This window comes from Cyanistes caeruleus, chromosome 1, assembly GCF_971803275.1.
Source record: "Cyanistes caeruleus chromosome 1, bCyaCae1.hap1.1, whole genome shotgun sequence".
NCBI classification, from domain to species: Eukaryota; Metazoa; Chordata; class Aves; order Passeriformes; family Paridae; genus Cyanistes; species Cyanistes caeruleus.
The window spans coordinates 152,105,983-152,120,494 of record NC_141701.1 but is presented as its reverse complement, the minus strand read 5'-3'; the positions used below and the strand labels follow the sequence as shown (position 1 = coordinate 152,120,494).

Genomic DNA, 14,512 nt, shown 5'->3' with positions numbered 1-14,512 from the left:
ATGAGGAGCTCTGCAATCCCCCAGCACAGCTGTGAGCCAGCCCCAGTGAAAAAGCACTCAGAGCACACAGATTGGGGCTTTTAGTTGGAATATGGAGGGAAAAGAGCCTTGGAGAGGGCAGGGATGCGAGGGAAGGGTGAGCCCAGCACCAGCAACGCTGAGAGCCACACCAAGACATTCCTGCTTGCCCAGGTGGCCCCAGAGCCAGGAGCAGAGGGTGAAGAGTTCCCAGAGGAGCTTTCCATCAGGAAATTGAGTGATTTTTTTTTGTATTATGATTTATATCCTACCTGTGGGCTCCTGCAGGGTTTTCCCTTCCTGAGGTTCTGCGTGTTGGATGTGGTTGTGCTCAGCCTCCTCCTTTTGTGCCTCACCATCCTCAGCAGGAGCAGATTTTTCTGGAAGGTCTTTATTTTCTACTGCTCCTTTTGCTTCAGCTGGAACATGAAAGACAGGAAGAGAAAGCTTCAGGTCTCAGGAGTACTCAGGCAGCCTGCAGCTGAACCCCAGCCCTTGCAGAGGGGTCAATTCTGTGTTCAACAGGAATGGGGTTTATGAGGCAAGGCTGGCTCATCTCCTCACAATCCCATTCCAGCAGCAATTTTCTATTTTGTTCATGCTATGATGGTGGTAGAACACCAAGCAGGGGCTGTTTCAGGGCTCAAGCACAGGGTGAGGGTTTGTTTGGGTTTTTTCCTCTTTGTAATCAACCCAATTCAGACTATCCCAGCTTCCTGCTGGGAATTCAAATCCAGAACGAGCTCCATTATCAGCCTGGAGTCCCTGGCTAATCCTGATCATCTTGTATTCATCTACACCTTACAATACATCCACACAGCCACCACAACATTCCTCACTGCATAATTAGAGCCAGCTTTAATTTGGGAGCCATAATTACATGGGAGAGCAGTTCTCTCCGTAATTAATTTTATTTCAATTTTAAATGGAAAGCAAAACGACGACAGACATTGGTCCAACAACTGTGCACGAGGGAAGAAAAGGACAAGTTGTGTGAATGGCAAAAACATTAAAATCCTGCTGGAGACTGAGTTTGGTGCCTGTGTTCTGTCTGTGTGGGGCAGAGCTCTGCTCTGGCTGCTTTTCCCACCTGCTGGCTCCGGCTGCTGGCTGATTTTCCCAGGAAAGTGCTCGTCCAGAGGGCTTGGAGGGGCTTTTCTGTCCTTCATCTTCTCTGAGTGATCCACACAAACTTCTGGGACTTTGGATTCTGCTTCCACCTTTGCTGGTGCTTCTGCAAATGGAAGGTAAAGAGTAAAAATTTTTAAAATTTGGATCAGATTATAGAAGATAAAAGTCATTCCCTCGCTTGATTTTTTATTTTCTGCAAGGAACTGAAGGGTTTCCTCACTTTCAAAACCTGATTTTTAGGATCTTTCTACCTTTCTGCATTGTCCTGCACTTCCTCTTTCATTCACCCACCTGGATCTCTCAGTCACTGCATTCTAGTGGGGTTTTTTTTGTTGAAACTTCTCTCTTGAAATTTATCCTCATTGTTAAACTAAAGAGTGTTAGAAGATAAAAAATATCTCACTCCAACCCCATCCACAACCAATCTGCTGCCTCTGCCCAGGACTATTTGCTGTGTTTTAGTAATATAAATATAAAATAAATAATAATATAAATAAAAATATAAATAAAAATATAAATAAAAATATAAATATAAAGTAAATACTATAAATATAAAATAAATAATAATACAAATATAAATAAATATAAATAATAATATAAAAATAAAATAAATAATAATTAATATAAATAGAAATATAAATAATAGAAATAATAATATAAATACTATTATATAATAATATATTATATATTATATATATTATATAATATTATATATATTATATATAATTAGATAATATTATAATATAATATATTATAATATATAATATAATTATATATGATTATATATAATTATATATAATATAATATGTTATATATTATATATATTTATATTATATAATGATATAAATAATAATATAAATATAAAATAAAAATAAAAATAAAATAAAAATATAAATAAAATATAAATACAAATATAAATATAAATATAAATATAAATATAAATATAAATATTAAATTATAAATATAAATATAAATATATAAATATAAATATAAATATAAATATAATTTTGGAGAGCAGTTTTTCTCTCCAGAGGGGTGGTGACCCTGGAGAAATCCACACAGCACAGCAAACCTGCACATGGAAAACCAAACACACCCTTCCCAGCACTTCAACACCTACAGCCATCCCAAAGAAAGGTCCTAAAATCATCAACTAAGCCTTTTAGCCTTTTCAGAAATTGTTTTCAAGCAGCTCTGTTTGTCAGCTCTGTGTCCTGCAGGATTTGGGAGATTCTGGTGAGAGCTGAGGGTGGTGGTGACACAAAGCCAAGCACCAGCAGGGACGAGCCAACCCCTCTCCGTGGCTGTCCTTGGACCACTCAGCACTGCTAAGAATGGCCAATGAAAATTAAAAACATCATTAAAAACCTTTAGTTTTATGTTTTACAAGTAAGGAATCCCTGTGAAGGGTTTTCTGTGCATCCTCAGAGCAGAGCTGAGCTCTCCTCAAGGAGCCAGATCAACGCTCCATGACCCCAGGGGCCTTTTCCAAGTGGGACTGTGGGATCTGGGAAAACTCACTCACCTGCAGGAGACTTGTCCTGCTGAAGGGCAGCCTCAGCAGACACAGCAGCCCCTGCAGGGCCAGGCTGAGCCTGCACTGACACATTCCCAGTGTCCACAGCAGGGACAGGCTTGGCTGGAGCTGCAGGAGCAAACCCAGAATCCAGGCTGTGCTGATGGTTGGCTTCTGCTGCTGGGGCAAACTCTGCATCTGCTGCCAGGCCAAGCTCAGGGCCCACGGTGTGCTGAGCTTTGATATCTGCTGCTGCAGCAAAATCCAAGGCATGGTGAGGTTCCACATCTGCTGCTGGGGCAAAATCCATGGCATGGTGAGGTTCTACATCTGCTGATGGAGCAAAATTCATGGCATGGTGAGGTTCCACACCTGCTGCTGGAGCAAATCCCAAATCCATGGTCTGATTGGATTCCACACCTGCTGCTGGAGCAAATCCCAAATCCATGGTCTGATTGAATTCCACACCTGCTGCTGGAGCAAATCCCAAATCCATGTCTTGGTGGGACTCCACACCTGCTGCTGGGGCAAACCCCAGTTCCAGCCCACGGTGGGATCCAGCATCTGCTGCCGGGGCGAAGCCGAGCTCCGTCCCCGGGGTGGAGATGTCATTGACGCCTTTGGGAGGGCTGGCTTCAGGTGCAGGAGAAAACCCCAAATCCGTGGTCTGGAAAGGGTTGGCAGCTGCTGCAGGAGCTGCAGCCCCTGGAGCTGGGGGAGGTTTGGTGTCTGCAGCAGGGACAGCTCCAGCTTTCTCTGCGGGGAGCGACGCGGCGTCGGCGGCGGGAACAGAGGCTGCACCTGCCCGGGAACACCAGGGATCAGGGAAAAGCACCATGGAAACCCCTGACCTGCTGCTTTATGGCTGGGGAACACACAGGCTTCGCTCCCTCTTGGCTTCCAGCACCTCTTCCCCCCCTGCCAGCACTGCACCCCCTTCTTTCTCCGCTCCTGGGTGCATCCAAGAGCTGTTCCTGCCGCAGCCCCACGTGCCCTGCAGTGGGGCTCCCATCTGCAGCCAGGGCTGGATGGATTCTGCTCCCAACCTCCCTGATGCCACACAGCTGGCAAAGGGCCAGAGCTGCTGGATCCTCTGCCAGGAGCACATTCCAGCAGGGCCCAGAGCGAGAGGCTTGTGCAGAGTGCTGGGATGGTTTGAGCTGGGGGCTCCTTAGAGATGTCCCAGCTCCAGTTCCACTCCCTTCTCCTGGGCAGGGACATCTCCCACTATTCCAGGCTGCTCCAACCTGGCCTAGGGCACTTCCAAGGGATGGGGCAGCCACCCTGGGAAAGCTTCCCTGGTTTTCCCTCTGCTGCAGGACACAGAGAATGTGGAATCACCTGTGAGAGCCCAGCGGCTTTCCCAAGAGCAGGAAGTCCTGACACACCCCAAAGCCACACACCTCATCCTAAACACCATTTGTGCTGCTGCTGGGGGGTTTGGTTGGTGCTCCTGCCACAAAATCCTGCCACAAATCCCACATTCCCTCTATGCCACAAATCCCACATTCCCTCTATTCCCTCAAACTGGCCTCGTTGATTTTTCACACAGTATCTCCTAACACCGAGCTGGTAGCTCCAAACCAACATTTGTCACTTCAGAGCACAATCAAACCTCTGCATTTAAGCTCCTATTTGCCTAAAATCCCCTCAAAGGAGGTTTTTCAGTCAGCTTTTGTTTAATGTTTCAGCTGTCCAGAGGGAAGCTTTTCCAAATGATCAGTGCCAGAAGCACTGGATCTTTCTTCTGCAGCTCATCTCGACAGCCCCAAGCTCTGCCCACCCTCTGTGTCCTGCAGCTCAGTGCCCTGAACATCTCCCATCTATTGCTGATCACCAAAAAAATAACATTTCTACTGATTTTTTCAGTCACATCTAAAAATATCCTCCCCAACCAATGGAAAATGTATGAAATCTAAATTAGATACTTCAACTGAAGTCAGAAAGAAACAGAAAAATGGAAAAACTCCCGTTTAAAATGGTACTTTAAGGATCCATTTAGATATAACAAATATTTTAGTGAACCAAACCGAAAGGATCCATCATGCACCAACCCTCACTTGGGTTTGGCTTTGTTGTGGGGTTTTAAAGTGATATCATGATTTTCTCCAAAAGAAAATGCAAAGATTTTGATTTTACAGACAAATAAGACTGTAAATAAATAGATATTAAAAACAGTATGGATGTTCCCTGGATAATGATGGAAATGAGTGGGATAAAGAATTGGGAAACTGGACAACTGGCACTGGGAGTGTAAATATGTTATATATATATATATATATATATATATATATAAAATATATATTTTTATATATTTATAGTATTTTATAGTATAAATAAATATATAAATATATATATAATAGTATAAATAAATATATATAATAGTATAAATAAATAAATAAATATAATGGTATAAATATATATATATAACAGTATAAATAAATAAATATATATATAATAGTATAAATATATATATAAAATAGTATAAATAAATAAGTAATAAATAAATAAATAAATAAATTTTTGAAATATAGTATAAATAAATAAATTAATGTATATTTATACTGGGAGTATAAATATGCTAAAATGGGTTTTTTCCAAGAGAATCTTTTAGAAGGAGAGGTTTAAAGGGATTTGTGAATAGATCTGTGCTGGGGAAGTGACCTGGTGACTTCAGAGGGCTTTTCCAACCTGAACCATTCCCTCGCTGTGCCACAACCCTGTCCTCAGGATTGTCCTGCAGCTGAAATTTGGAGGTGGCTCAGAACCATGGGCTGGGACACAAGTGAGCAGATCTGCTGCTTCCCCCTGGGGTGTCCCCACAGCTGCAGGATCTGTTCACCCCTTCCCCCAGGAGAGGCAATCCCAGGTTTTCCAGGGATGCAGGGATTGATGTACCTGGCGTGGAGCCCTTCGGTGCATCCGTGGCTGCAGCCTCTCCTGGGAATGCTGAGGCTGCAGCAGGAACACTCCCAGGGGCTGCTGCTGCCGTGGGGCTCTCGGGCAGGCTCGTCCTGATGGCCTCTGTGGCTGAGGGGGGCACTGCAACAGGAACAGCTGGAATGAACATCTGGAGAGGCCTCGGCACTCGGCTCCTCCCCGGAGCTGCTGGGATGTGGGGGACACCCATGGGGTGGTGCCTGGGAGCTCCCCCTCAGCATCCCTGAGAAAATCAGCTTTTATTGCCCACTCTCTGGAAAATCCTTTGTGCAGTGCCCAGGAAAAATCTGGAATCCCAGGAAAACTCTGGAATCCCAGGAAAACTCTGGAATCCCAGGAGAAGTGGCAGAGTTGGGGAATGTTGTGTTACAAACATCCCCCAGTGCCACCCCCAGCTCCAGAAACGCTTCCTACCCATGAGCAGGGTGAAACTGTTCTCAGCTTCCTCGTGGAAATAAAGATCCCATTATGGGTCAAGTTTTGCAATAAACACAAATTCCCAATGGGATCACGTCCCAGTGGAGCTTCAAAGATTTAACTGAATTGCCCAGAATTTAAAGGTAATTGTAAAATCCCAGAAAGGTTTGGGTGGGAAGGGACTTCAAGGATCACTCAATCCCACCCAAGGGACACCTCCCACCATCCCAGGGTGATCCAAGCCCCATCCAGCCTGGCCCTGGGCACTGCCAGGGATCCAGGGACAGCCCCAGCTGCTCTGGGCGCCTGTGCCAGGGCCTGCCCACCCTCCCAGAGAACAATTCCTGCCCAATATCCCATCCAGCCCTGCTCTCTTTCAGTTTAAAGCCATTCCCACTCCTCAAAGATGCATTTCCATCCTGCACTGCTGTGAGCAGCAGAAGCAGCGCTCTCCTCGGTCGGGTCAAGTGTCCCTTGAGGAGCCAGACAAGGAGAGGAGCTGGTTCTGCTGCTCAGGAGCTCTCTACCAACTCTTCCTGCAGGTCAGCTCCAAACTTTTTTACCTGGTGGCTCAACAAAGAAAGAGGTATCTGGTCCCTTCATGTCCTGCTGAGCTCCCATCCAGTATTCTTCAGGTGCTGTGGGGAACAAACACTCTGAGCCCAGCCCTGACCACACAGGGCCTTTCCCAGTGGAAGATCTTGACTCTGCTGCCTTGGGAGTTCATCCTCAGGGAAGTTTTACATTCCCTCTATGAGAGGTACCAGAACATGCTGCTCTTCCAGGATTATTGGGAGTGAAATGCTGAGTTACACCCAGCACTGACCCCAGGAGCCAAAAGAGGAGTTTCTTTCCTCAGTTCCTCTGGGCAAGTGGCTCTGGTCTTAGGCTCTGCCTAAGCAGGGGGTTGGAAAAGTTCCAACCTGTGAACAATCCTGTGATCTCCTAACGCAGAATCCCAGAATGGTTTGGGCTGGAAGGGACCTTAAACCCACCCAGAGCCCCCCTGCCATGGCAGGGACACCTCCCACTGTCCCAGGTGCTCCCAGCCCTGTCCAGCCTGGCCTTGGGCACTGCCAGGGATCCAGGGGCAGCCCCAGCTGCTCTGGGCACTTGTGCCAAAGCCTCACACCACAACATTCCCTCTGAACCAGCAGCTGGCCATGCCAAGAGGAAACTTTCCAATCTTGGCTCATTTTATGGATCAACTCCCCACCAAGATTCTTTAGGACTTGTAAAGTGGGATTCTCCAGCTGCAAACCCTCCAAACCCAGTAAGAGGAAACATTTGCTTCTCACCTGCTTTTCCTGGCAGGAATTCTGTGCCTGACTCGAGGCCGATGAAGGCTGATGGGTCCAGAGCCTCTGCAGGGGAATACAGGGACCCCAGGAAAGGTTGTTCAGGTCCCATCATGGATCCATGTGGAGCTAAGGAAATAAAAAAACTTCAGTTAATCACCAGCCCTAATGATTCCTCTCCTAAATTTCAAGTCCTACCACACTTGGACTGTTCTGCTCAGCAGCAGTTCAGATAAATGTGCATCAAATGTTGGTTCTGCTCCACAAACCAGAAATTCTGCGTTTAAGAGAACTTTTGGACAAGGTGTAAGAGAGCAAACACAGGCAAATTATTTCCTTTGGCTTTCTGCTTCTGCTCCCATGAATTCCTGCTGGTAATCCCTTAATAATCCAATATTAATATAATAATCCAAGAGCTGAAATCCTGCACTTTGCAGAAAGAGCTCCTGAGTATCTGGGGTTTAACCAATAAAACAACAACAGGGGATAAAAAGTGAATTTCCAACCTGAATTTTCAGTAGATGGAAAGCAAGAGAGAAAACTCCACACCAGAGAGCTGGGGAGGAGCAGGAGGAGCTCACCGAGGATGTCCCTGGCAGCATCGGCGTGGCCTGGGAACAGCGGCACGTTCCTCATGTCCGTGGGGAAGGACAAATCTGGAAGGTTCTCCCCTCTGTGGAGGCTGAAAGGCTCTGCCAGAGACACAACCAGGCAGGGTCACACCCAGGGGACAGGGATTGCAACAAGGATTGCAACGCTGCACTTGCAAGGAGAAGCTGCAAGTTTTGGGATCCTTCCCCAGGAGCAAACCCCTTGGGATCAGAATTTACAGCCAGCAGTAACCCCCAGCTGCTCAGGGTGATTTTTGGGGACAGTGGAGCATGGCTGTTCCTGCAGGAGCTGTGTCCTCCTGCCCTGATGGACACATCCCATGGATCTGTGTCAGGAGCAGGGCTCAGCTCAGCCCGGAGCAGGGAAAGGTGTGGGAGCTCTGAGCTCTCCCAGCCAGGAACTGCGTCCCAGTATGAACTGGGCTGATGAACTGGTATTTTAACCAAGTTACTGGGGAATGGAAACATCTCCCAGTGTCCCAGGCAGACTGTCCCATCCCTGGAAGTGCCCAAGGCCAGGCTGGACAGGGTTTGGAGCAACTTGGGGGTGTCCCTGCCATGGCAGGGGTGGCACTGGGTTGGCTTTAAGATCCCTGTCATCCCATTCCTCTGGCACTGGGAGCCATTCCCTGTGTCCTGTCCCTCCATCCCTTGTCCCCAGTCCCTCTCCAGCTCTCCTGGAGCCCCTTCAGGCCCTGCAAGGGGCTCTGAGCTCTCCCTGGAGCTTCTCCTCTCCAGGGGAACACCCCACTTCCAGACACTCGGATTTCCTCCGGTTAAACCCAGTGCAGAGGGATTTGGCTGAGGGCTGTGGCTCATTTTCATCCCAGATGTGCTCCCTGCAGGGCTGAGAGCCCAGCCTGAGCTGTTCCCATGCCCACAGTGTGCTGGGATGTCAAGATCAGGTGAGCTGAGTGAATTCCTTTATAAACCTGTCAGATTATTTCAGATGCCAAGGCAACATTTTGCCTTGGAGCAACGTGCAGAGTATTTTGATTTCAAGCTGTTTAAAACAGTATTGCCAAGTCTGAACAACTGCCTCCTTTCCAATTAAAAACCAACCCCCAAAAACAAGGGAAAAAAACCAACCAAAAAAAAAAGATCATGACTGAAACCAATTTAAAACTAAAAGGGATCCTGCTGATGTTCCCTCTTTGTCTAGCAGTTGGATGAGCTGGAAAAAATGGGCAAAAAATGGGAAAAGGGGAGAAGTGGGAGAGCTGAAGTTTCCCCAAGGAATTACAGGAATGGTGATCAGGAGATCCTTTACACCACTGGCCACAGAATCTCCTCCTTGGGAGGGAAATCATCCTCCCACTTTTTGGAAAGTGGAATATTGAAATATTTGATATACAAATACTGAATAAACCCACAGATTTCTCTGAGTCTGATATTCCCATTTTTCTCCTGTTGACAAGTCCTTAAAGCAGCTCTGTGCCTTCTGATTCCTCTGCTCCATTGTGGGAATTCTAAGCAGAATCTCATTTATATCCAACTGGAAAAGCAACACAGGGGACACTTTGATCCTGAATTTTATGTGGTGCCTGTACAGGTGTGCAAGACACTCCAGAGACATAAAACCTAAAGAAATGTGGTTTCATGCAACAAATAAACTCAGATATTCCTATTATTCAGGCCAAAAGAACACTGGGTGATGGGCCAGGTATTTAAATTGTTCCTAATTAATAATACATTTGACACGTGGCTCTTGAGGAGAATTATATCAATGTCCCATTCCTGCACCCACACAGCAACAGGAGGGAAAACCCAAGGAACCTGCAGCTCTTCCATGAACCATTTCTCATCCTTGTAAAAACCCATCAGCTCTTCACAGAATCTCTCACACAGAAAGATTCAGGCAGTAAGAAAATCACACACTAAGCAGGCCTGCAGTAATCAAAACCATATTAAAAATAGAAACTCCATCCTGTATCTTTTGAGGTTGATTGCCTGGGATAATCTGGGCAGGACACACATTTCTGAGGAAGCAATTGAATTTCAAAAGATGGAATTTTTTTTAAATTTTGGAGGAAATAAGAGGAAATGGAGGGGAGGCTGTTGGGTGAAGGTGAAGCTGTGTGCAGGGCTGGGTTACACAGGGTGCAGCTCACTCTCAGGAGTGTCAGCAGTGCCAGGATGGGACAGAGGGACAGCACTGCCTGGGGACAGACCTGGCCAGGTTTGTTCTGAAACCACAGTGCTCCCAGCACTTCAGCTCTGGGAGTCCCCCAGAAACCGCTCTGGCCATCGAATCCCAGAGTTGTGAGGCTTGGAAAAGTCCTCCAAGGTCATGGACTCCAGGCTTTGACCAAAAACCCCCAAAACTCATCACAAAATGTTGTGTCTGCTTGGGTTTGGGACACTCCCAGGGATGGGGTTAGGGTTAGGGCCAGCACTCAACCACTCTGTAGTGAAGGAATTTTCCCAATTTCCACCCTGAACCTCCCCTGGCCCAGCCTGAGGTTGTTCCCTCTCCTCCTGTCCCTGTTCCCTGGGATCAGAGCCAGAAATTCCCCCTGAGCTGCTCCCAGCCCTGATCTCCAGGAATCCAGGGGCTGTCCAAGGCAGGAGAGCAGAATTCCCTGCAGGGATGGAGCCAGGAATGGAGCTGGAATCCATGAGGTGCCCCAGCTGCCAAAATCAGGGATGCTCCAGGCTCCTGAGCCATCCTACCAGCCATGTCCATGGGTTTGAAGCACAGGTCCCTCTCCTCTGCTGACCACGAGTCGTTGCGGTCCAGGAACTCCTTGTAGGACATCTTCTCATCCATGATTTCTCCTGGGAATACTGACATGGGAGAAAAAAACAACCCAGTCAAACACTGAAATATTTCCAGTGGATGGTTGTACATTGGGGTGTGACATCCCCAGGTAACAGGGACTGGCAGCTAAAGCAGAGACCACAATATTCATTTTTTAATTAATTTTTTATTCATTTTTTAATTAATTTTTTATTCATTTTTTCTTCATTTTTTTCTTCATTTTTTTCTTCATTTTTTTCTTCATTTTTTCTTCATTTTTTCCTTCATTTTTTTCTTCATCTTTTCTTCGTTTTTTTCTTCATTTTTTTATTCATTTTTTCTTCATTTTTTTCTTTTTTTCTTCATCTTTTCTTCATTTTTTTATTCATTTTTTCTTCATTTTTTTATTCATTTTTTCTTCATTTTTTTATTCATTTTTTCTTCATTTTTTTCTTTTTTTCTTCATCTTTTCTTCATTTTTTTTCTTCATTTTTTTCTTCATTTTTTCTTCATTTTTTTCTTCATTTTTTCTTCATTTTTTTCTTCATTTTTTCTTCATTTTTTCTTCATTTTTTCTTCATTTTTTTCTTCATTTTTTCTTCATTTTTTCTTCATTTTTTTCTTCATTTTTTTCTTCATTTTTTCTTCATTTTTTTCTTCATTTCTTCTTCACTTTTTTCTTCATTTTTTCTTCATTTTTTTCTTCATTTTTTCTTCATTATTTTTCTTCATTTTTTCTTCATTTCTTCTTCATTTTTTTCTTCATTTTTTCTTCAATTTTTTCTTCATTTTTTTCTTCATTTTTTCTTCATTTTTTTCTTCATTTTTTCTTCATTTTTTCTTCATTTTTTCTTCATTTTTTTATTCATTTTTTCTTCATTTTTTCTTCATTTTTTTCTTCATTTTTTTCTTCATTTTTTCTTCATTTTTTTCTTCATTTCTTCTTCACTTTTTTCTTCATTTTTTCTTCATTTTTTTCTTCATTTTTTCTTCATTTTTTTCTTCATTTTTTCTTCATTTTTTCTTCATTTTTTCTTCATTTTTTTCTTCATTTTTTCTTCATTTTTTCTTCATTTTTTTCTTCATTTTTTCTTCATTTTTTTCTTCATTTTTTCTTCATTTTTTTCTTCATTTTTTCTTCAATTTTTCTTCATTTTTTTCTTCATTTTTTCTTCATTTTTTTTCTTCATTTTTTTCTTCATTTTTTTCTTCATTTTTTTCTTCATTTCTTCTTCATTTCTTCTTCATTTTTTTCTTCATTTTTTCTTCATTTTTTTTCTTCATTTTTTCTTCATTTTTTCTTCATTTTTTTCTTCATTTTTTCCTTCATTTTTTTCTTTATTTTTTCTTCATTTTTTCTTCATTTTTTTCTTCATTTTTTTCTTCATTTTTTTCTTCATTTTTTTCTTCATTTTTTCCTTCATTTTTTTCTTCATTTTTTCTTCATTTTTTCTTCATTTTTTTATTCATTTTTTCTTCATTTTTTCTTCATTTTTTTACTGGTTTGACCCAGCTCTCCAAATACAAGACACACAATAATTGGGATTTCTGTGTCCTGATGCACATGGAAAATCAAGAACAGGCTCACATGGAAGTGTTGTCCTGTTTAAAGCCTCCAGTTGTACAAAAGGAACAAATCCCTGAGTCCTGAGGCTTTAAACACGATAAACTCAGTGGAAAAGTTCAAAATTAAAACCACTTCTAGCTTTATTTCAATTTTAAGGAGGCCTGAATTTGCCAACTTTTCTGAGGACAACATTAGAGTTTTAAAGTGGTTCCAGTTTCTTCTGGAAAGAAACAGAAATATTTACAGTGACTCCTTCTCTCACCCCCAATTCTCTGCCAATCTCTTTATTTCAGTATTTTTACCTTCACTTGGGCTGACAATACCTGCAAGGCTGGAGCTCAGGAGATGAAATTCATCACAAAATATGCCTGGATATTTATAATATTGCCTTAATTCAGTGCAAAACTGCAGTTCATAAAAACAACCCCAATGTTAAGGTACAGAAGGAAAGAATTCATTAAAAACACGACCCTGGTCTGTAAAATCAACAATCTGGAGGTGTCAGGTGGGCTGAGAGCTCCCAGCAAGGTGGGCAGAGATGATAATAATAATAAAAAATAATAAAATAATAAAAAATTAATAAAATAATAATAAAATAATAATAACAATAATATTAATAAATTATTATTATTATTATTATTAATAATAATAATAATAATAATAATATATTAAAAATTTATTTTGTGGGGCTTGGAGTTTGTTTTACACCTTAAAACAATAAAGGTCACCAGTAAAAATCATCAGTGGATTCAACAATTTGCTCAGAGTTTGGGTTTAGAGGAGCAGGAGGAGTTTAAAACATGTCCAAATCTCTGATTAAGGGTAAATATTAATTATTACTTCTAATTAATAATAATAAAATTAATAATATAAATATTTAATAATATTTTAAACAACAATTTAAATAATACATTCTATAACTATAGAACATATTGGATAATTTATGTTATATATGCTATAAATAAATAAATGTAAGATATAAATATATAGCATATATAATTTATAGCATATTTTATGTATTATTTATATTATATTATATTATATTATATTATATTATATTATATTATATTATATTATATTATATTATATTATATCATATCATATCATATCATATTATATTATATTTTTATGTGTTTACTATTATACACAATGATATAATTTTATATATTTATAAATATATGTAAATTATATATTGTACATTATTCTATACATACATTTATTTCTATATATACACACACATATAAATGAGTATATACAATGATTAATACAAATAATATCAATTTTATTTCCAGAGCAGCAGGGATTCTGCTTTTCTGCCAGTGCCCTTCAGCTTTTATTCTTATTTATTCTTATTTATTCTCATTTATTTTATCTGATTTCAGCTTTTATTCTTATTTATTGTATCTTATTTCAGCTTTTATTCTTATTTATTCTTATTTATTCTTATTTATTTTATTTCAGCTTTTATTCTTATTTATACTTATTTATCTTATTTCAACTTTTATTCTTATTTATTCTTATTTTTTTAATCTTATTTCAGCTTTTATTCTTATTTATTCTTATTTATTTTATTTCAGCTTTTATTCTTAATTTTATCTTATTTCAGATTTTATTCTTATTTATTTTATTTCAGCTTTTATTCTTATTTATTTTATCTTATTTCTGATTTTATTCTTATTTATTCTTATTTATTTTATTTCAGCTTTTATTGTCATTTATTTTATATTATTTCAGATTTTATTCTTATTTATTCTTATTTATTTTATTTCAGCTTTTATTCTTATTTATACTTATTTTTTATTTATTCTTATTTATTTTATCTTATTTCAGCTTTTATTCTCATTTATTTTTATATTATTTCAGCTTTTATTCTTATTTATTCTTATTTATTTTATCTTATTTCAGATTTTATTCTTAATTATTTTATTTTAAATGGCTGCATTTGCCATTGCTGACTTCAGCAGGGATTCTCAAGGACAGGGGAGTCACCAACCCCCCCAAAACTTCTGAGCCTGGAGCAGCTAAAAACCTGAGCATTTCACCAGAAAATATTTTATTATTGTTTTATTTGATCCTGCAGTGCATTTTTGGTAATATTTTATTTAGCTTTGCCAAGTGCTTTGGAGATAAAGTTCCACTGAGATGTGTCAAGGGACATTATTTTTATTTACCATTATTTGTAGTACAGAACAGCCAGGGATTTAATTAGATTGCACTGTAAATTCCTCTAGACAGGAGCCTGTCATTTGCGTGTCTATAAAACTATTTAAAGCA

General features: G+C 40.6%; 1 protein-coding gene across 43 annotated transcripts in view; it reads right to left on the bottom strand.

Annotated features, from left to right (window-relative positions):
- Positions 1–14,512, bottom strand: part of MAP4 (microtubule associated protein 4) — a 145,978-nt gene that overhangs the window by 50,873 nt on the left and 80,593 nt on the right. For all 43 annotated transcript variants that reach the window (XM_086850636.1, XM_086849445.1, XM_086849153.1 and 40 more), the window contains exons 5-12: positions 10,605–10,718; positions 7,902–8,012; positions 7,321–7,449; positions 6,586–6,660; positions 5,564–5,707; positions 2,675–3,466; positions 1,109–1,252; positions 291–437 (exon numbers count right to left, since the gene is read on the bottom strand). In XM_086850636.1, the coding sequence (XP_086706762.1) occupies positions 291–437; positions 1,109–1,252; positions 2,675–3,466; positions 5,564–5,707; positions 6,586–6,660; positions 7,321–7,449; positions 7,902–8,012; positions 10,605–10,718 (1,656 nt within the window). The remainder of the gene's footprint in view (positions 1–290; positions 438–1,108; positions 1,253–2,674; positions 3,467–5,563; positions 5,708–6,585; positions 6,661–7,320; positions 7,450–7,901; positions 8,013–10,604; positions 10,719–14,512) is intronic.